Source organism: Equus caballus, chromosome 1 (genome assembly GCF_041296265.1).
Source record: "Equus caballus isolate H_3958 breed thoroughbred chromosome 1, TB-T2T, whole genome shotgun sequence".
In the NCBI taxonomy this organism is placed as follows: domain Eukaryota; kingdom Metazoa; phylum Chordata; class Mammalia; order Perissodactyla; family Equidae; genus Equus; species Equus caballus.
In genome coordinates this window covers 131,975,123-131,997,070 of record NC_091684.1, presented here as the reverse complement: position 1 = coordinate 131,997,070, position 21,948 = coordinate 131,975,123, and the positions used below count along the sequence as shown (strand labels likewise).

Below are 21,948 nucleotides of genomic sequence, written 5' to 3'. Positions count from 1 at the left end.
CTTCTTCTCCCCAAAGCCCCCTAGTACATAGTTGTATATTCTGGTTGTACGTCCTTCTGGTTGTGCCATGTGGGACACCACCTCAGTGTGGCTTGATGAGGTGCCATGTCCACGCCCAGGATCTGAACCGGTGAAACCCTGGGCCACCGAAGCGGAGCGCACCAACTTAACCATTCGGCCACAGGGCGGACCCCAAAAGTTTTTCTTTCAGCGTATCTGAAAATTTCCCATTTACAGCCTTGATTTTAATTAATTTGTGGGGCTTCGGTAGCTTAATCCTACTGGGGACCCAAAAGTACAGTAAAACTTCAGCTATCCAGAATTCTCGGCAAACAAGCCACTCTGGAAAACCAACATTTATTTGGATAAAAATATTTGAAATAAAGGATTTCTTACTTTTTAAAAACTTTTTTTTATGGAAAATATCAAACATACAAAAGTAAAGAGCAGAATATAACAAACTCCCATGTCCTCACTGTCGAACTTTGACAGTTATCAGCACAAAGCCAGTTCTGTGCCATCCACACCCCATTCCCCCCAAGCTCTGAGATATTTGGAAGCAGATCCTAGACATTATAGCAATTCATCCAAAAGCTTTAGTACATTTCTCCAGAAGACAAAAGACTTTTAAAAAAACGTAACCACAGGGGCTGGACTGGTGGTGTAGTGGTTAAGTTCACAGGTTTGGATCTCAGGCGTGGACCTACACACTGCTCATCAAGCCATGCTGTGGCAACCTCCCACGTACAAAATAGAGGAAGACTGGCACAAATGTTAGCTCAAGGACAGTCTTCCTCAGCAAAAAGAGGAGGATTGGTGGTGGATGTTAGCTCAGGGCTAATCTTCCAAAAAAAAAAAAAAAATTAGGCTCCAAACAAGGCCCACATGTTGCATTCATCTGCTCTGTGTCTTAAGGCTCTCTTTCTTTTTTTTCATATGATCTATTTCTTGGGGAAACCAGGTATCCTGGAGGCATGAGAATTTGGGAACATGGGAGAGAGCTGAGCACCACAGCAGAGAGCAGGACAGGGGAGGGTGGGGACATCCATCTTCGGGAAGGAGGCAGGATGTGGAGGCCCATCCCCCAGAGCAGGGAAGAAAGGTCAGCTGCTGAAGGGTAGGCCTATCCCAGGAGTCCCCAAGGCCCCTCAGCTGCTGGAGCCGAGGAAGGTAGAAAGATGGCCCCAGCTGAGTCAGGTTGGCAAGGGGTCTGGCTGCCCCCATCAGGCTGGTGGTAAGCGGGGCGGGGCCTGAGGTCAGGCCTGGAAAGAACAGGATGTCTGTGTTGGGGAGGAAGGGAGGGAGAGGACAGTGCCAAAACCCAGCTCCTGGCCAATCCCCAGCTCCTCCCCACTTGGCCCAGTCCCAGGAGCCCATCCCTGGCCTCTCAGCTACCAATCTACCCTGGGGCCCGGCTGCCAGATCCCTTCACCATGCCGGTGGTCAGTGGCCCTAAACCCTTGCTCTGCCTTCTCCTCTTTCTGCTCCTGGACCCCTACAGCCCTGAGGGGGGTCGTCCTCCTCAGCGAAGGTTTGAATACAAGCTCAGCTTCAAAGGACCACGGCTGGCTTTGCCTGGGGCTGGAATACCCTTCTGGAGCCATCATGGAGGTGAGGGATGGGGTGGGGACCAGCCATGCCCAGAGCTCCCCAGAGTGCCGGAGGGGCTGATCAGCACTGGGTGGCTGTGACTTGGTGGGAGCAGGCCTACCAGTACTAGCCTCTGCCTAAGATGGGGCCAGGCCTGGGGCAGGCAGTGCCAGGGGCCCCAGGACCCCTCCCAGGCTTGTCTCTTGCTCTACCACCACAACCCCATCCCCAGCCACCAGCCTCAGTTTCTCCTCTCTGCCCCTCTCCTTCTCCGCCCTAGGACTTCTCTCTTCTCCTTTTCTCTCTCCTTGGGCCCCCTCTCCTCCTCTGCCTCTTGAACCTGTGAACACACACACACATACAGATACACACACACATGCTCACATGCTGAGTCCCAGACAGATGGACTCGAGGCAACTTGGACCAGCACAAACCTCCGCTCTCCTGGCTCCGTGCTGTCAGGCCTTTGGCTGTCCATGAGCACTGGGGGGCTGCCTGCAGGGAACCATCCTCACAGCCAGCTGTTTTGCCAAAGAGGGCGCCAGCCCTGCCCTGTGTGTGTGTTGGGTGGAAGCAGGCATGAGAGCACAGGTTGTGTTCTGGACTTTCTAAAGCCAGAACTAGAAAGAGTCTGTCTTTTACTTAGTCTTGTTCACAAAAGGATTTTTGAGGACTTACAAGGACCTATGCAATAGAGAGGAGCTTAAATTAAGAGTGAACCAGAAGAATAAGACTTAGGGTTACAGCTGGGGCATGAAATCAGTCTAGGAATGTGGCTTGTTGCCAAAACATATGCTACAAGGTCTGCCCACCCTTCAGAGTTGGGCCATAGATCTGGTTCAGAGCCTCCTAACAGGCAAAACAAAGAGAGAAAACAGATCAGTCGTGTATTTCTGATGTCTGTGAGATGTAAGTTCTGCGAAACGGCATGATTCCTAAGTGAGAATAGAACAAATATCCCTTTAAGATGGGAGACCCCGTCAGCAGGGTCTTTGGCCCAGTCTTCCTTCACAGAGGCAAAGGAGGGCACTGTCTCTCACAGCACCAAGCCAGGCCCTGCCTCAGGGCCAGGATGGCAGGGCTGGTACCGTCCTCACTGCTCTGGGCCTTGCCACGTCTGGGGTGTCACAAACCATCTAAGGGAGCAGAGGCACATTCTCCAAGATCACCCAGTGATGTGCTCTTTGTCTTTTCATTAACTTATCCTTTTATTGGATTCCCGCCCCCCTCCCCCGTGCCCCTCTGTGCCCAGCCCAGAGACAGAGGGCTGAGTCAGGCCCAGGGAGCCCACAGTCTGGGGCGAGGTGCCATGAACAATCCACATAAGGTGCATGCATAAGTGTAGCAGACAGTGGGCAATCCTTGCCTCCTGAAAGTCACTTCAGAGGCAAGTCCTTGGTGGCTTCCAAGGCCACAAAGACTTCTGGCCTTGTAGCCTCTGAGCCTCCCCACCCCCAGCCCTGGCCTTTGCCAAGCAAACAGGGTGGATTAGCAGTCTCCGGAAAGTCCTGGCAGGGCCTGGGCCCTGAGCCAGGTTCCAGGCTGGCAGGCCAGAGGGGTGGGGAGCCAGCTGGAATGGGGCCTCTGATCTCCCTTTCCCTGGTTCCTGCCAAGCCTGCCTCAGTTTCTCTCCCCTTTCTTCTCTCCCACCAAATATTTCTCCTTTCTCCCCCCTCACTGCCACCAGCGATAATTCTCCCACACACACTCCCTCCTTTGCCTTTTCCTAACAGTCCTGCGGTCCAGGTCCCACCTTTGCTTTCATGCTTTCCTCTCCTTGGAACGCCCCCTTGGGCACCCCCAGGCAGCCCTCAGCCTCATTTGTCCACCTTGCAGTGTCCTCCGTGCTTCCACAGCCCAGAGTGCTGACCCTCCACATAGTCCTTCTCTCAATGTGCCCCCCTGTGTCCTGAGGTCTCAGGCATGTCCTTCCCTCCTAGGGCCTGCTTCCTCATCTGAGAGAAGGAAGGGTTGAACACAAATCTCTCTCATGGTGGAAAAAGCTTGTACTTTGGAGTCAGATGGACCTGAGTTCCAACGCACTTAGTTCCTTGACTTTTCTGAGCCTCGGGTTCCCCATCTGTAAAATGGGGTCTTATAAAAACAGGCCACACAGACTTGTGGTGAGGCTTAAGTGGGAATGCAGATAAAGTGCTCCAAGTGGGTCTGGTGTTAGTTGCCCTCCCCTGGCAAAGGCCCCTCCAGCTGTACTGGGCTCCAGTTCCCGCTTCTTCAGTGGATTCCTGCACCCGTGATTTCATGGCTGGCCTGGAGGTTACCGCCTTCCTCCTCTGGGACCCCAGCCCAGGCCAATGAGAGAGAATGATGGGGGGGCCAGGGGATGGTGGGGCCTGGGCCTTGAGCTGCCCTGGTCCACAGATGCCATCCCAGGCCTGGAGGAAGTGCGGCTGGCGCCATCCATGCGGAACCGGAGTGGCGCCGTGTGGAGCAGGGCCCCAGTCCTCTTCTCTGCCTGGGAGGTAGAGATGCACATGAGGGTGACCGGGCCAGGGCGCCGGGGAGCTCAGGGCATGGTGAGTGGCCCCCACCAGAGCCCGGGAGAGGGGTGAGTCAGGGAGGCAGGCAGTGAGCCTGGGGTTCCAGGGTCCTGCAGGGACCGCTGAGTTGAGCAGCTGGGGACCCGCAGGCTGTGTGGTATACCCAGGACAGGGGCCAAGTAAGCTCTGTCCTGGGGGGGCTGGCCTCCTGGGACGGCATCGGGATCCTCTTCGATTCCTCGGCTGAGGATACCCAGGTGAGTAGTGGTCTCGTGCCTGCCCTCCCGCCCACACCCTCACCCTCCTCCCTGTGCACATGGCTCAGGCTGCTTGTCACCTCCCATGCAGAGCAGCCCTGCCATCCGTGTGCTGGCCAGTGATGGGCACACCCTCTACGAGCCGCTTGGGTAAGGGCCTGTTTGGATTGACCCCAACCTGATTCCTGGGCTGCAAGGGGCTCAACAGTTACCCACACTGCCCACTCGTGCCCCTGTCCCAGCCTGTGACAGAGAGCCCACCCCTCCTAGGGCTGTGCCCTCCTTGCTGGATTTTCATCGAGCTAATGGCTGCCACCCTGGAACTCCCTCCCACTTGGTCACAGCTGTGCATCCTCCTGGCTGAGACTAGAGTTTACTTGTTCTCCCTGGGAACTGCCCCACTGAGTCCTCAATTCATTCAACCAATGTCCCCAGGTCATGGGGGTAGTGAAATGACACAAGGTGGGGCCTGGGCTGAGTGTTTTCACTCACATCATCTCATCTGATCCCCAACACTCTTGAGAAGTGGGGATTATTAGTCCCTAGTTACAGGTGAGGACATTGAGGTGCAGAGAGGTGAAGTGACTGGCCCGAGTCACACAGCCGTGTGCAGAACTGAGATTTGAGGCCAGACTTCCTTGTGGAGGCTCCACGCCCTCTGCCTGTGCAGTCTGCCTGCCTGCCAGTGCGCTACCTTTCTCCCAGATGACATGGCTTCCCAGCCCTCCGGCCTGGCTGCCTCCTCAGTAGCTGGGCCGGTTAGTCAGTGTCTCTCCGCAAACACCCCTTAGCTCATAACAATTAGAATAATTGCTAATGTTTATGGAGCAGAGCTTACTGTACACCAGGCATGGTGCCAAGCACTTTACATTCATTTTCTTAGCTCACCCTCATAAGGACATTATGGGACAACTTCAATTATTATCCTCATTTTAAAGATGGGGAAGCTGGGGTTTGGAAAGGGGAGGGAACTCGCCCAAGGTCACACAGCCAGGAGTGCAAAGGCAGGTGGTTGCTCTGAGCTGGCTTCTCCCTGTTCTGTGCTGGCTCCCTCTTGGCTGAAGGTGGCAGGGACAGGTGCTGTGGTGTGAGCAGTGTCTGTGTCCCCCTGTGCCCAGAGAAACTCAGGACCTCTCAGCTCAACGCCTTCCTCCTAACTCCCCAGAGCCTGCTGCGCTGCTCCTGTCGGGGAGGCAGGCTGGTCATGTTGTTCTTGGCTGCTAGGACGTTTCTCGTGTTGTCTGTCCTGAGTCTGTCCTGCTGCAGTCCAAGCCTGGCAGAAGGGAGAGGAAAGACAAGCCCCACCCAGAGGCGCAGGGGCACTTGGAGTTTAAGGGAAGCGGGGGAGGGAGGGCAGCCAGAGGAGGTGTGGCCTGGGGGATTGAGGGGCGGAAACCCCACTCTTGGTCCATGTTCTGACCCCTGGGGAAGAGCCACAGGAGGCCCTTGGCCTCTTCTATAAACTCCAAGTGCCAGTACTCTGCCAGGCAGGGCTTGCTGTCCTGCTCCTCTCTCTTCTGCTAAGGGAGCAGACCACAGCAAGGGAGACTCAAGCTAGACAACAGGGACGCGTCCTGTACCAGTGAGGGGGAGTGGCACTGCACGCCTGGGCAGAACAACCTCTGGGGCCTCCCCCACTGGCCAGGCCTTGGGTCCTGTGTGGCCCAGCTGGATTCCAAGTGCCCACAGGGATGGAGCCAGCCGGGTGCTGGGCTCCTGCCACCGGGACTTCAGGAACCGGCCATACCCCTTCAGAGCACGGATCACCTACTGGGGGCAGAGGCTGCGCGTGAGTCACCCCTCCTGCTTCTGCAGGTCCTCTGGGTGGGGAGGGCAGATTATAGGGCTTAGAGCTACAGAGTTGCTGTGTGAGTGCCCATGATCCCAAGAGACTCATGCCAGAGACACTACACAGGGTCCCTGGTACAATACAGGCAACACCCACACAGGATCCTCCTCCCTACACAGAATCCTAACTTGCCTGAGCACATCCTTGTGAGGGTTAGCGTGAGACCAGGTGTGCAAGCCCCTCCACGCCATCCTCACACCAAGCCCTGTGGCTGCCTTCCCTCCTTTAGGGCCAGGGAGCCAGTGAGTCAGAATTGGGGTCAGGGGAGATGGAGTGGGCTCCACCCTCAAGGGGCTCTTTCCCTCCATGCCCCTCAGGTGTCCGTGAACAGCGGCCTCACTCCCAGAGACCCAGACGAGGTGTGCATCGATGTGGGGCCCCTGCTTTTGGCCCCTGGAGGTTTCTTTGGGGTCTCAGCAGCCACCAGCACCCTGGCAGGTGAGGGCCTTCTGGACCGGTAACAGCAGAGGAGCAGTCCCTAGCAAGCCATCCTGAGCATACCTTCCAAGGGAGCACAGGGTGTGAGGCCAGCTACTTCCTCACCATGTGACCTGGGCAAGTCACAAGCCCTCTCTAGGCTCCGTTACCATCTGGAAGGTCATGTCTGCCCCCAAGAAATGTTGAAATTCTCAAATAGGATAAAACAGGAGAAGCTTTTATTCCAGTGTTGGCCCCATAAGTGCCCCTAGCTGGAAGCTGTGGGGCAAGCGGAGGAGGGAGAGCCAAGAGGGACATTTAGGGAAGCGGAGCGAAGGGATGTGATGTAACGGAGAGTCCATGGAAGGACCCACGGCTGGGAAGCAGGGTGCAACCAGAGGGTGGGAGTCCTTGAATACCAGGACTTTGGTCTTTAGACCCTGGGCACTGGGGAGCCATAGAAGGTTTCTGAGGAGAAGAGTGGCATGGTCAAAGCCATGCTGAGGAGGTGGCCACTGCATGGTTGCCTCTGCCAGCAGCAGCTGTGCTCTTGGGGCCTGAGGGTGTCACGCTCAGTCTGCTGCCAGGGCTCTAGCCCAAGGCTGTCCAGTTTTCCCACTCACTGGGGTCCCACCTCTGGCTGTGTGTGGAGTTCAGCCCTCACAGCCCACCCATCTGCTTGTCTGACCCTCACCTCTTTCCTGTGAAGTGAGCAAGACAAGGGTCAGAGCTGCCCAAAGTCCCCCAGATCTCTTGCCTGCCTGGAATACAAGAGCCTGAGGGGTGAGGGCTGAGTTAAGTGGGCTGCTGGGTGGGGGGGTCTTACCTTCCTTTCTCTACCCCCCTTTCCAGATGACCATGATGTCCTGTCCTTCCTGACCTTCAGTCTGAGTGAGCCAGGTCCAGAGGTGATGCCAGTGCAGGGCCTGCCCTGTGGGGAGGGGCGGCCCTGGGACCCTTCCCTCCCCAGATGCTTCTGCTCACGTCATGGTGCTGTTAGAGCTGTCATTCCAGCCTTGTCTCTACCTGATCTCTGAGCTCTGCTCAGGCCAACCTTGTACTGGGCAGTGCTGGGGGCCAGAGGTGACCCAGAGTCAGGCCCTGTCCTCAAGGACCTCCCAGGCTGGCGGGAGCTGTGGGAGCACAGAGGAGGGGTCCTAACCAGCCTGGAGGAGATGAGCTTGAAGGAGCTGTGTGGAGGAGTGGAGACCTGAGGCCTGTGAGAGCTGCGGGGTCTGGGCCGCAGCGGGAGGGAAGTGTGTGGGGATGGGCAGTGGAGCAGGGCTAGGGAGCTGAGACTGCAGGGCCTGGCAGCTGAACCGAGGGACAGCCAGCTGGCGGACTCTTCCCTTGCTGGCATGAATGTTTGTTCAGGGCAGGGAACTGAGCTCCCGGGCGCCCTGTGGGGAGGCTCCCCTCGCCCCCGGGTCTCCTACGGGTTTCAGACTGAGTTTTTGTCCTTCTCCTCTAGCCTCCCCCCGAGGCCTTCCCGGAGATGGAGCAGCTCCGCCTGGCAAGGCAGCTGGAAGGTCTGCAGGCAAGGTTGGCCCTGGGCACCAAGGAGGACATGGTTCCAAAGCTGAAGTCTGAAGCCCAGGAAGAGGGTAGGGACCCAGGGAACACCAGGTGGGGCAGGGACCCATTTAGGTGTCACAGGATACTCTTCCCTTTGAACCAGGAGTCCTTTAACCAGTGGGAAGATGGAAGCCTGAGGAGGCATATCTAAACAGGCCCTGGGGCCTGGGTGCTCTGTCCTGTCCCTGCCCCACCACCCAGACGCACCTTCCCGGAGAGAGTATTGGAAGCAAAAGCCACGCCTTTCTGAACCCCCCCTCTCAAAGAAGCTCCCAAATGATAGAATCTATTGCCCCACCCCAGCTGGCTGCCTGTCCCAGCTCTGCTCCAATTCCCAGGGGAAAGGATCTTTGCCCTGGAGGAGACGCTGGGCAGACACAGCCAGATCCTGCAGGCTCTCCAGGGTCTCTCTGAGCAGTTGGCCCAGGCTGAGAGGCAATGGAAGAAGCAGCTGGGGCCCCCAGGCCAGGCCAGACCTGAGGGAGCCTGGGTGAGTGACCCCTCAGGCACCCAATGGTCCACCTGCAGGCCTGGAGAAGCTGTCCTCCCTAGGCACTGGGTCCCATGGCACCAGTGGGCTCCCTTTGTCCAGAAAGAGGAGCAAGCACTATTTGTGAGAACTAGTGTCCCCCAAGGTCTGGAGGGAAAGGTGGATAGGGGTAAAATGCTGCACGTGACAGGATGGGGTAGAACCTGCCAGGTGGGGGAGCATGCAGGAGGGCAGCTCTGCACAAGGAAATGCCCAAGGAGCCACATGGCTGGGGCTGGGGAGAGGAGATGCCAGGTATTTGTATGTGGGTCTGCAGACAAGTGACAGAAATAGACTGGATGCTAATTTGCATGTAGCTCCACATGTGATTTGATTCACATACGGCTTGCTTAATGCTCAGATGCACCAGAATCTCCTGCCATCCTGGCTCCTCCCCCAGGAATCATGCCCCATGTCATCCCCAGCCTAGGGCCTGAGAGCTGAACTCAGTCAAGATGTTAGATGCTAGGCAGAGGAGGCCAGCAGCTCCTGTGGGCTTTGCTGGGTTCTGGCAGCTTGGGACTGAGTCTTGCATCCTTAGGCCAGAGCAGTTAGAGCTGGACTGCTGGGGTGGAGCAGAGGGGAGGGGCACCGCACTCCAAGCTCTCTGATGCTGCTTCCAGGCCCAGGACCCCTCCTGTCAGATTCCACCCACCCCACAGAGGGGTGGCCACCTCTTTCAGGTCACTCAGCCAGACAAGGGCCCAAGCACTGGGAGTTGACCAGCATTGGCCCCAGCTTGGACTGTGCCTTGGGGGAAGTGGGAAGAGGGGACTGGACTGGGCCTCTTCCTCCTTCAGGGGCAGAACCACTTCTGGGAAGGGGAGGGACTTTGAGAAAGCCCAGGAGTAGCCACTGTTGTGGGGGTGGGGGGAGACCAACACCCTCAGGGAGAGGGGTTTGAGAGGAGGGAGAATCCAGATGCCCACATGGACAATGTGTCCTCAATGTGTCCAAAATGAGGAGGGCCCAGGTAATCTGGTAAGGCCTCTGGAAGTAAAAGGGCTGCAGTGTCCCCGGGGAAGGTGACCTCTGAGGAGAGAGGGGCTGTGCCCTGGGCCCTGGGGAAGAGGCTGGCACTTCTGCAGGACTCTGCCAAAATCAGCACCCTGCTCCATGGACAGCAGACTCTGCTCCAGGACCTGCAAGAGATGAGGTAAGCCCAGGGAGAGGAGGGGTCCTGCGAGACAGGGACGAGAAGTTCCCATCCACCAACTTGCTTCTCTGCCTGAAGCTCCTCCATCAGCCCTGTATTCCTTTCATCATTTCCTGAACACCCAGCACAAAGCCTGGCGCACACAGAGGGGCTGGGGGCAGAATTAGGTTTGTCGAGTTGACTGAATTTAATTGAAATCCAGTTTAAAGTTTTGAAAGTCCTAGTTTAAAAGCAACTGTCCCTGGGAGAGGCCCCGCCTGAGGCCCCCTTCAGGCATTTCCGCCCCAGGGAGGGTCAGTAAATCTGAGCTTTCCTTCAGTGACAGCTCCTGGAAGGAGGAGATGTTCTGATGGGATTCCTGGAGGAAGCATAATCAAGATCAGGCCAAGTTGGAGGAGGCAGTCCCTGACTACATTTTGCCCCGCTCCAACCTCCCAGCATCCCATTCTAGGCCAGGTCTTGGGAGCTACCTGTAGAGCCCTGGCAGCAGGGGGGTCACTTTGATGCCATGAAAGAGGGAGGCTTCAGGCTGGATGCTCGATGCTGGATCCCCTGCTCACTAGATGCTTGGGGTGGGGAGATGGGAAGAGGGAGAGGAGTAAAATCCCCTGGGAGCTGGGAATGGAAGGCAGAGCAGAGAACCTGGGGTTGGGACAGCTTTAGGGAGACCCTTCTCTGAGCTAAAGGAGACTGAGGATCCAGGAAAAAGGTTTGGGGTAAGAAGACTAGCCCCCAAGAAGGTGCTGCCTCTGAGGATTATGAGAAATGGTTAGGAGGTCTGGGTGCAACCAGAAGGGATAGAGTCAACTCCCTTGGTTTCTATCCCCCACCAGGGATGCAGCTGCCCACGTGGTCTCAAGAGCCCAGGTCTTCTACCTGCCTGTAGGCACCAAGCATCATTTCTTAGAGTTGGCCCAGATCCTGAGCCTCCTGCAGAAGGACCTTCGGGGCCCAGTGGTGAGGGGGAAGGTACCGTGGGGGCTCCATCCCTGAAGTCTGGGTTTAGCCTCCTTCTTCCAGCACTTCTGCCTTTACCCTCTGCTCCCGGGACCCCTAGTTGGCACACCTATGTCTGTGTCTCTGTGTGTATGCACACGCGCACACAGAGACAGATGTCACCTTCTCTCTGCCCTCCCTGCTCTCTAGAGAGTCCCACAGACTGTCAGTGCCAGCAGGGCCCTGGAGACCACCTGGTCCGATATCCTCAATGACCAGAAGGGAAATGGGAGTGGGCCATGCCCAAGATCCTTTAGAGCTCCAGGGTGAAGCCCATGCTTCCTGTGCCCCTGCCTCATCTTGCTCTTTCCCTTGCCCTCACCATCACCCTGTCTTTTGCTCTCTACTTCTCTCTCTCATCTCTAGACCCTTTGGCCTTCTGACTATCCCAGGCCCCAGGCCTTCCCAGCTGTTCCCACAGATGGAGCTGTAGGAGCTGGGGTGGGGGGAGGGCAGCTTTGTCCTCTGCCCATCTCCAAGTGCCCCAGATGAGAGCCAGGGTACCCCAAGCCTGGGAGAGGGAAACAGAGCCCACACATGGCCTGGATTCCAGGTCCCCTCCCTCCTGTGTAAGAGACTGGTCCAGGGCCTTACAATGTCCTCTTTCAGAAAGCAGGAGCCAAGGACCCTCACCCACCTGGCTGGCTCCCAGGGGCCTCCTCATGCCTGCGGCCAGGCATCTTCCTGTTCTTCCTCCTCATCCAGACTGTAGGATTCTTCTACTATGTGCACTTCAGGTGGGCCTTCTCATGGGCAGGACTTCCCACACCTACCCGGCATCTCTTGGTTCTACGCCATAGCCATCTTATTGGAAAGAGGCGCCACTAAGGCCCAGGGGGAACCTGCCTGGCCCACCAACTGGCAAGGAGCAGTGCCCAGGCCAGGATCCATTTTTCCAATAGCCTCTACTGACCACCTGCTCAGCCGCTGGTCCCATCTGGGTCCTGTGCTCACAGAGCTCATTCTGTAGTGTGAGAAACTGACACGTAATTGATAGTCACATGCTATGCGGTCAGTGCCATGATGGCAGGAAGCTCAGGGGCAATAAGAGTACAGTAAAAAGCACTTAACCCAGCTTGGGGAGATGACGGAATAAACCTGGAAGGGCCATTTGATGTGGGTCATCAAGTCCGACCAGGGGTTTTTCCAGCCTTGCAAGATAAGTAAAAGGCATTGATGCAGAGGGAACAGCATGAGAAAAGGCATGGAAGCATGAAAAAAAGCATAATATTTTGGAGAAAAAAGTGCTAAGTTCAGTACTGTCAGAGCAAAGGATGGGACCAGTTTGTGAATCTGGGCAAAGAGAATTAAAAAGGTTGGGGAGAGGTCACTATTTCTGCTTGGTGGGTATTTGTTGAATGAATGAAACATTTAGAGATATAGGGTGTGCTAAGGGGCTCAGAAATGGGACTGACAGTCCTTGTTGGTGAAATTCCAAGACAAGAAGAATCATTGTGGGTGGGGTGGTCCCAGAGGAGGAGTGAAATGTGCTGAGCTTTAAAAAGCAGAGTAGGAGAGGACAGCCTCCAGGTGAAGAGAGCAGCAAGGTACAAGGTGGAAATGATGACAGGGCTATGTATTACATAGGAGTGTAATGGTGGCTAGAGCCACCTGGACAGACCTTGAATGCCAGGGGGAAAGTGTGGTCCTGATGGGGAGGCCAAGGAAGCCATAAAGGTCCCATAGCAGGGAGGCTGTGGTCCGTGAGCATAGGGAGATGAGCGTGGGAGCCTGGTTTCAAGAGCCCAGTAGGGAGAAGTCCAAGTAACCTTCTTCTCCTCTCCCTGGCAGCAGGCAGGAGCAGGACCAGAACCGTCCAGACTATTTGTCCACAGGCAGCCTTCCTCTGAGTCTGGCACCACCCATCCCTAGGGCCCTGGGGGTTCTAAGGAGGCAGCCCCTCTCTCCCGGCATGCATGCATGACCCACCTCAAAGCCCTGAAGGAATGTCCACTTCTCATCACTGGGAAGTAAACAGTGTCTAGCTGGGCGGAGGGCTTGGCCAGTATCCTCTCCCTCTAGGTGCCCAGCAACTACCCATACCTTAGCTTCTGCAGAGCTTCCACCTTATTAAAGATGACTTCCCTCTCCCCATGCTGTGCTATGCTCATTTACCTTCCAGCTGCACCTTAATCTCTCTGAAGACTTCCCCCTTTTCTGGACAGGTAGCTGAGAGTGGGCTCCAAGTACACAAGGAGGCCAAGAGCTGGCTTTAATGCCAAAAGACCAGACACCCCACAGGCCTTGAGTCCTGGACTATGGAGGGAGAGAGTCACAACAGTATAATTCTGTCCCTCCAATTCACCCAGAACAAGAAGTGGTGTCTCCAGGTGCCCTTCCTAGCTCAGCCAGCATCACCTTGAGCAACTCTGTCCCGCCCTCCCCTCCTCCCCGCTCAGTTCCAGGGGTCAGCAGGGCAGGCACGTGACCAAGAACTCTAAGAGGCAACCCATGGAGCCATGATTGGGATTCCCGCTCTCTGGTCCCCGCTCCCTTCCCCAGCCTCAAGCTCTTTGGACAGCTGCTGGGGAAGCAGGTTGGGGAGAAGGATGGGGTGGGGCCCAGGGCTGGATCTTTGTCCCTTGCTTTTACTCCGATCTCCCAGCTGAAATCCTATCAGCGACCTGGGAAAGGAGGAAGTGGGCGGAGAGTAGGAAGAAAGGTTCAGGGCACGAATCAGCGAAACCCCTTTCCCAGGGGAGCGACCCCACCCCCAAAGGCCCTAATCCATTGTCAGCAGTGCCCGGCTGAGCTTGGGGTTGAAGGAGGCACGTGGGGTAGGCGGGAGTGTGGGGCCGGCACGTGGTCCAGCCTCCTCGGCCGCGTGCAGGCCCCCCGCCCCCCGAGAGGAGGGGTTTGGGGAAGTAGGGGCGGGCCGGGCGGGGGCCGGCGGCGGGAGCTGTCCGCGAGCCCTAGTGCTGAAGTAGGCTCGGACGAGCCTGGCGCCTGGTGCGTAGAACCCGGTGCGTGGTGCCCAGGCCAGAGAAGACCATGGCATTCATGGTGAAGACCATGGTGGGCGGCCAGCTGAAGAACCTCACCGGGAGCCTGGGGGGCGGCGAAGACAAGGGGGACGGGGACAAGTCGGCGGCCGAAGCGCAGGGCATGAGCCGAGAGGAGTATGAGGAGTATCAGAAGCAACTGGTGGAAGAAAAGTGAGTGGGATCCCTTCCCGGCTCCAATGACCCTCCCCCTACACCCCGCCCCCACCCAACAGTCACCTGGCCCACCCCTAGGGCAGTCTCAGACCCCGAGCCCTCCTCCCCTACTTTTCCAGACGCGGTAAGAGATGTGAAATGTGCCTCCTAGGCTGCCCCCAGAGCCACCCCATCTCAAAAACAAGACCCTGCCCCAGGTTCGCATTCGAGCCCAGAGGGAATGGGGACAGGGGCGAAAGGGTCCTAGGACGGTGCGGGCACGTGCATTTCTGACGAAACAAGTAATCCCTTAATCCGATCTGGTCCCAGCCGTCTGTGTCTTCCAACTGGAGCTCCTCCGAGCTTGAGTTTCTGAGAAAAGTGCTGTAGCTAAGAGGGGCTCAGAGTCACAGAGACTGTCCCTGAGAGGGGAGGAGTCATAGATACTGAGGCTTGTCATATGCCAGGAGTGCTGGGGCAGAGAGCCAGCCAGAGGGGAGTTCAGGGCTGGACTCCACAGCTAGGCTGCTTGGGATCCAGAGCCAGGCTTTTCTTCTTTTTAACTGGGTGACTTTAGGCAAGTTACTTAACCTTTCTGTGCCTCAGTTTCCTCTTTTGTAAAATGGGGATGGTGATCATAAAACATGCCTCATAAATTTATGAGGATTAAATTACTTAGTGCATATAAACTGCTTAGCATAGCGCCTGGCACGTGATAAATCATTAAATGTTAGCTATTATTATTTCACTTAATCCTGCCAACAGTTTTTTGAGTTGCAAAATCTTATCAGCATTTTACAAAAGAGGAAGGTAAGCGACTTACCCAAAGACAACCAAAAGTGGTAGTGGAGCCAGGATGCGAACCTAAGTCTGTCCTTAATACTTTGCTCCACATGACACAATCTGTCAGGGAGGGAAAAGACAGACCGAGTCGGAGGCCGCGAGGGACATATATCAGGGCCTGCAGAGAAAGACATACTGACGTCCCCGCCCGGAGAGCTCCGTCCAGCGGCGGGTGCGCAGACGACAAAGGGCGCTGTGATGCGGGGCCAGACAGCAAAGACTGATCGTGGCCGGTCTGGTCCGAGCACCCTCCCAACACACAGGCCCGCGGGCGGGAGAGATGCGGTTGCCCTCCAGGACGCGGAGACCCCTCCCGCCCCTTCCTCGCAGACCCTGCCCGCCCGTTCTCTCAGCCTTCGCTATGACTCCGCCCCCGGTGCCCCCGCAGGATGGAGAGGGACGCGCAGTTCACACAGAGGAAGGCCGAGCGGGCCACGCTGCGGAGCCACTTCCGAGACAAATACCGGCTCCCCAAGGTAAGCTTACAAGCGGGGCTGCGAGGCACATTCGGGCTCCGGACTCCTTTGCCTGACTCTGGGCACCGCAACTCTCAGCCTGTAAGACTCATGGAGTGCTTGGTTACATCCTTCGTTCTCTCACTCGTTCATTCATTCACTCATTCATGGTTAATTGGCTCCAGCCAAGGGCCAGGGCTTGGCGCTGAGGGGAAGCCCAGTCCGCTAGAGACTGATAGGTTTGTGTTTCTGGAGCCAGTCCAGGGCCCTTCTCTCCTCCACACCCCACTCCCCCAACCCCCGAGGCAGCCCGGGGCAGATGAAGAGATGGAAGGCAGTAGATTTTACCGCAGGGTTGAGTGCTCCTGGGGCTTCTGAACCCTCGGGGAGAGCAGGGTGGAGGAGAGAAGGTGGAACCTCTGTTGATCTTCATGCCCCTACCTAACCTCTCAGTAACTGCCAGGTAGCTATCACCCACATCTACAAATAAGGAAACCGAAGCTCAGAGAGATTAAGAGACTTGACTAAGGTCATACAGCCAGAGAATGATGGAGCTGGGGTCAGAGCTCAAGCCTGTGAATGCTGAGCCTGCGCTTGCTCCAGGCCCCCTGGCTGCCTTCCAAGGTATGGAGTCTGTCTGCAGAGAGCAAAGAACCCCTTGGTTGGCCAAGCAGCCAGGAGGTTGTCTCCCCTAGGCACTGCAGCACCAGAGGGGCATGTAAGTGTTGGCTAAGGAGGGAACTGAGGCATAAGCCACTCCCAGTGTCCAGAACTGTGTGAGACTGAGGGGAAATGGAAGTACAGGGCTATAGCACTCCTGACCTTGATCTTCCACTTGAATTGGAAGATCAGATACATGGACATCACATTCATTCATTCAACAAATGTTTACTGAGCCCCTGGCTGCTTCTGACTCCCCACAGGGCACCAGTCTTCTGGAAATCTCTCAAAAGGAAAACCAGTCCAGAAAGCCTACCTTTCTGGAAAGTTGCTGAGTTAAACCCAGCTAGGGATGGAGTCGTTGCTCCAAAGCTTGCACAAAGGGTACGAGAGGCATAACTCCTGCCATCAGGCAACTCTGAGTCCAGTAGATGAGGGAAGACATGGCTGTAAGTGAGTAGGACATAAAGTGGAAAGCCCCAGCGTCCCCAAAGGGACAGAGAAGTGCAGTGACAATCAGCAGGTGCCATGCAACGAGAGCAGAGATTGGAATCCGTGAGGCAGGTTTAAATCTAGCTCCTTCACTGCCTAGTTGTGTGACCTTGAGCAAGTTACTCACTTAAATTGGCTGAGCCTCAATTTCCTTATTTGTAAAATGGAAATAACAATACCTGCCTCAAGAGTTATTGTGAGAATTAAAAGCACTTAGCTCAATGTCAGCCATATAGTAGGTATTTGATAAATGGTACCCATCACTACTATCGGTGAGTCCTTTCGTATAGTTAATGGTAGTCACCATATGGCTTAGCTCACTGGAGCAGTTTGACTCCTAGGTATTTTCATTTCCTCTGTGCTCTCTATGCTAGTATCTTACCTTCAGTATCTCAGAGTGAAGTAAGGAGGTATAAAAGGGCAAGGTCTCCATGCCCAAGTGTCAGAAGCTTGATCCTGGAATATGGGAACCCCGTCTAGGCCTCCTCCCTGCCCCCTCAACTCTGGGTCCTCACAGACCTCCAACCCCCTCCTCTCTTCCCTCCAGAATGAGACAGATGAGAGCCAGATCCAGATGGCAGGTGGAGACGTGGAACTGCCCCGGGAGCTGGCCAAGATGATTGAGGAGGACACAGAGGAGGAGGAGGAGAAGGCCTCGGTCCTCGGGCAGCTGGCCAGCCTCCCTGGCTTGGACCTTGGCTCACTCAAGGACAAGGCCCAGGCCACATTGGGGGACCTAAAGCAATCAGCTGAGAAGTGCCACATCATGTGACGACTTTCCCTGGAGTTGCCCACTGGGGTGATCAGAGGGCTGGGCCCACATGAGGGCTAAGAGCATGTCTCAACTTCCAGGGACCTATACCCCATCTTGGCTTTGTTTTCCCTGCTCCACACTAGCCTTAGGATCCTTCTCATCCATGGCCCAAGCCTACTTTCCTAGTCTCTCCCTCTCCACTGGGAGCGAAGTCCTCATTTCTCACCCTACCCTCAGGACCCCGACTCAGCCTGGGGAGGCCTCCCAAGATTGTAGGAATAGGCCCGTGCTCTCTGGCCATAGCCCCAAGTTCTTGCACATAGGAGCACCCACAGAGAGACACACAGAGGCACATGGGAACCCTGGGATGTGCAGAGGCATACACCACAGATGCATCCTGGCACACAAAGACACACACACCCAGGCCAGCTGCCCTGTGTGCCTCACGCCTCCAGACACCAGCCCTCAGAGATGCTGGGAGGAGGCTTTGGACAGACGCCCTCAGCAAGCAGGAGGCCTGAGTTCGAGTCTCCACATGTGTTCTCTTTGAACGCCACTGCTCTTTCTGGGCCTCATTTCATCATCTGTAAAATAGGGGTGGACTGGGTGATTTCTAACACTTTCTAGCTTGGCCTCCCTGGCCCTCAGAGCCAATCCTACACCCTTCCTTCAGCAGGGCAGCAGCTGCAGCCATAGCCTCAAGCAGCTGCCATTGTACTGTGGGCTCTGGCTCCTGGAGCTGAGCGATGCTGTGGGAGGGCCTGAGTACCAAGGATGAAGCTGGCACTGAACATTAGCCCGGGAAGCTCCAGGCCTCCTCTGGGCCCAGGCCCAGGCAATTTGTGTTCTGTCCCTGTAGAACTCTCTGGATTCCATAGCTGGATCTCCTCTCTTGGCTCAGTGAAAAATAAAAATTCCAAATGGCATGCCTATCCTCCTACTTCTTACTGACCTCCAGGAGTCTTGGGGTTCCCTTACCTTTGGAGGGGTGTCCCTTACCTCCTCACCCACAGCTTCATAGGAGCGCCAGCCCTTGTAAGATGTCAAACTCTACCCTCTCAGGGCCCTAAGTGAGGCAAGGTCCAGCCTGGGGCCAGACAAAATAGATCTGGGCTTTGAGGAAAATGTGGCAGCCAGCTGGATAGGGATGCACCTGGGCAAGGTGGGCCTCTGGGCCATTACCTGAGACCACAGGAAGGGTCACGGCTCAACCACAACTGTCTCTGGCACCTGTGAGATGAAAGGTGTTACAGGAGACAAGACAACTGCGTTCCAGCCCTGGCACTGCTATGTGACTTTGAGCAGGTTCTTTTCCCTCTCTCAGCCTGTTACCCCCCTATAAAATGAAGATCCCCTTTACCCAAAATAATAATACTACATGTTTCAAAGGGTGACCATTTGTAAATCCCTTGGCACATAATAGACCATATCAATAAATGGTAACTCATTCTTAAAAAAATGGAGAGCCCAAATCTCACCCTGCTCACCTGTAAAGGGTCCAGGAAACCAACCAGGAGGCTCCACAAGCAGGCCACCCCAGGGGCCTGAGCAGGAACAAGGTGCTACAGGCAGAGCCTGAACCCCCTTGGCACTAGCCTCGGGGAAGCTAGCCAAGATGTACAGGCAAAACTGCCATGTGAGGGTCTGGTTTCAAGGGGCAGAGTTTCCACTAGGCCTCCTTTGTAAAATAAGGACAAGGAACATACAACGTGTGCAGTAGATAATATGGGAAGGGACAGGAGGAGGAGAGAGGAAAAAGTGAGGACAAGGAATTAGGAGGGTGAGGGCAGGGAGGGACGCAGACCCAGGATGGGGGCAGTGCTGCTCAGGCTGTCGAGCTGGGCCTTGTCTCCTGAGCATCCCCGGGGAAGGTGCCCAGGCCTCTGAGCTGCTCCTAGGCTGCCCCCCTGGGTGATCGCTGGACAAAAACCCCTCCTGACCTTCCTGGAGCTGGAGAAGACCCATATGGGGGCCCCAGGCTGGGTAGGGGGGGCCATGGGCTTCCTCAGCAGCATCAGCAGCAAGGCCCACGTCAGCACTCCACCCTCCAGGGGCCTTCTGCCTAATGGGATTGGACAGGCCCCTTTCCCCTCAGTGGTTTGCAGGACCCAGAGTGAAAGAGGCAGGGAGGCGGGCTGTGGGGAAGCTAGGGGTTAGCATTCACTGACCCCTCACAAAACGGGCTGGTTGGGGCCTGGGGTCAGGGAGTGGGAGGGGACTGAACCCCCACACTGGTTCCCTCCTCACAGCCTGGGAACACCAAGAAGCCCTGACTTGTCTGCACATCCCTGGAATCGAGGAGGGGAGGTGTAGACAGAAGGAACAGCACCTAGGCTCAGGCAGAGACGGCCAAGAGGGTAGGCTGAGGGGTCCCCAGGCTCTGCTGGCCTCGCCCTGCCTCCCCCCTTCCTTTCCCTGCTCTCCGGGCTTCTCTGTCAGTCCACATCCTTCTCATCTGTGTCCCCCAGCCCTCAGCCTCATTCCTAGTTCATACCTGTCCTCCACCAGGCCCTCAGCTAGGGGCCAACCTGGCCAAGCTGGAGCCTCCTCTGTGCCTGCCCCCAGCCCCGAGCCCTCAGGACCTGTGCATGTCCACCATAGCTCACTGCTCTCTTCCCATCCTCTTTCTACTCCCGCTTATTTAGACAATCACTTGCTCCCTGTCGGTCCACCCACCTGATGTGATGTGAGGGCCATAGGGAAAGCCACTTGCCACCAAAACTTCCATTTTCATGGTGATTAAAGTCCCACCACAGGGCACCACAGTTTAGAGTGAGGAATTTACCTCTCCAGGCCTTCTCCCTCCCTCCTGTTCTTCCTTCCCCCTTCTTTCTTCTTTCTGACCCTTGGCGGCTGTCTAAGGATACAGGAAATATTGAAAGGTGAGGGGATAGCCCCTCCACCACCACCCCCCCTTTCAGGAAGAGAGATATGGCAAAGACAGCTGGCCTGCTCCTCCTCACCCCTGCAATACAGGGGAATTCAGGGAGATTGGTAGCAAGCCCTGGCCTCTGCCTGGCTCCAGTCCCTTCTCCTGCCTTCCACCCATCCAGACAGCTGAGGCCTAGTTCCCAGAGGGACTAGGGTACAGAGAGAACAAGTGACTTTCCGGAGGCCAGTTGGTCCTTGGGAGGACCTGGGGACAGTGAGGGGTTTGGAGGTCAGAGGATCTCCCCTTTCCCCAATGGCCAGATGGTCCCTCCTCAGATACTGCAGCCGACGCCCCTCTCCCCTGCCAGGACCGGCAAGCAGGCGCTGGGGACTTCTGGGGGAATGTTCATTTGCTGAGACTGAGCTGCTGGCAGTGCCTATTGACCCAGCTGAAGCCTGAGGCTGGGTTAGGAGTGGGAAGCCCCTGTGAGGAGAGTGGGAAGGAGCCAAAGAGCCAGCCTGCTGTCCTGCCTCTAACCCCATGCCTGCCAGGCATAGCTGTTCCCAGAATCACTGAGGCTTGGGGACAGCAAGGGAGCCAGGCCGGCTGGGTCAGGGGAGCAGCAGCATTGAGGCTGCCTCACCCTTATTCAGCAGGACCCGTGCCTGGGGATGTGTGTGTATAACCATGAGGTTAAGTCTGTGTGGGATCTGCGTGGGGCTGTGAGCTTGTATGTGACTTTCAGTATTTTTGTATGTGTCTGCTGCCTGTGGCCTGTTAGTGTCTGTGTCTGTGTGTTTGTGTGTCTGTGGGATTTTGAGTATACAGGTGTGGATGTGAGTTATTCTGGGGAAAGTGGTCCTTGACATGCCCCCTTCTCTCATGCCCCAGCCTCAGGGTTGGGCCCTCCCCCTCTCAGGGAGGGCTGGGATGGCAGCTGGCTTCTGGGGACCAAGAGACCTTCTAGATGACATCCTACAGGAACCAAGGCTCTATGTCCTTCCCCACTTCTGCAATTAGCAAAAGAAGGGGTAGACTGTGCACAGGGACACCTGGGTCCCTCATTCTGCTCCAGAAGCCCATCTGCTTCTCCCAGGGCTGGCCCCTTGGGAGAGAGGGGCCTGGGCTCAGGTGTTCCCCCAGCTTGGCCCAGTGCTGGCTCTGGGCTTGGGGACTGAGTGGAGCTGGGAGGACAGGGCGAGTGAAGCACCCAGACATTGCTGGGGATTGTCTGCCCTGCTTGGGCATTTGCAAAGTGTAAAAGGTGAGACTTTCGCCCCAGGGAGGAAAAATTTATTTTTTAAAAAGCAGATTAGTATATTTCCCAAGGCCTCTGCCATTGGAAGAGAGAGAGAGAGAACACTAGCCCCACACCCTCTGGCTGGGCTGCCTCCCTCCTTGGCAGGTGGCCTGGACTCAGGACCAGCCTGGAGGCCATCTATACGTTTTGCCCAGGGAGACTCCTTTCCCAGGTCCTCTCCACTGGCCTCAACTTCCCAGCCCTTTCCTGTACCCAGTCCCCCTAGGGGGCCCCTCCTCCCTGCACCCACGTGTATAGGAATTTCAGGTGCCTGTTCTCAGCCAGCCAGTGCAGATATCACAAAAAAAAAACTGAGGTCTGTGGGCCAATCCTCCAACCTGTCATCCTCCTAGCCCGTCAGTCATTCAGCCAGTCCCTCCTCATTCCCGCTCTCCCACCCAGTCTTCTCCATTTGTCACCCACCAGCTCCATTCATTCCTCTCCTTCCTTTCCCTCATTTTACTTATTGAGGCTTTTTCATCTAGCCCATTCTCAGAGATAATCTGAAGTACATTTCTCTCCCTAGATCTGAAAATAACATTTTATTGAATTCTTATGTGCCTGCCTC

The 21,948-nt window shown here is 56.1% G+C and overlaps 2 protein-coding genes across 8 annotated transcripts; both read left to right on the top strand.

Moving 5' to 3' along the window:
• Positions 1 to 1,245: 1,245 nt before the first annotated feature.
• Positions 1,246 to 12,961, top strand: LMAN1L (lectin, mannose binding 1 like). Of its 4 annotated transcripts, none has more exons than XM_023653550.2 (13): positions 1,246 to 1,611; positions 3,970 to 4,124; positions 4,238 to 4,345; positions 4,437 to 4,495; positions 6,035 to 6,134; positions 6,512 to 6,632; positions 7,464 to 7,519; positions 8,083 to 8,215; positions 8,525 to 8,676; positions 9,804 to 9,871; positions 10,705 to 10,840; positions 11,477 to 11,604; positions 12,659 to 12,961. In XM_023653550.2, the coding sequence occupies exons 1-13, from the start codon at positions 1,434 to 1,436 to the stop codon at positions 12,789 to 12,791; spliced, it is 1,527 nt and encodes a 508-aa protein (XP_023509318.2). In that variant the 5' UTR covers positions 1,246 to 1,433; the 3' UTR covers positions 12,792 to 12,961. The 4 variants fall into 4 exon arrangements, with proteins under 4 accessions (XP_023509318.2, XP_023509337.2, XP_023509329.2 ...); XM_023653569.2 differs by having other exon boundaries at positions 1,294 to 1,611; positions 10,705 to 10,828; positions 12,662 to 12,961; XM_023653561.2 differs by having other exon boundaries at positions 1,294 to 1,611; positions 10,705 to 10,828.
• On the top strand, positions 10,720 to 18,134 carry CPLX3 (complexin 3). Of its 4 annotated transcripts, XM_070269023.1 has the most exons (5): positions 13,745 to 14,022; positions 14,145 to 14,222; positions 14,915 to 15,019; positions 15,236 to 15,323; positions 17,002 to 18,134. In XM_070269023.1, exons 1-5 carry the CDS (start codon positions 13,859 to 13,861, stop codon positions 17,224 to 17,226), a joined length of 660 nt encoding a protein of 219 aa, XP_070125124.1. In that variant the 5' UTR covers positions 13,745 to 13,858; the 3' UTR covers positions 17,227 to 18,134. The 4 variants fall into 4 exon arrangements, with proteins under 4 accessions (XP_070125126.1, XP_070125125.1, XP_001493896.2 ...); XM_070269025.1 differs by lacking the exons at positions 14,145 to 14,222; positions 14,915 to 15,019 and adding an exon at positions 10,720 to 10,840 and having other exon boundaries at positions 13,846 to 14,022; XM_070269024.1 differs by lacking the exon at positions 14,145 to 14,222 and having other exon boundaries at positions 12,921 to 14,022.
• The last annotated feature ends 3,814 nt before the right edge of the window (positions 18,135 to 21,948 follow it).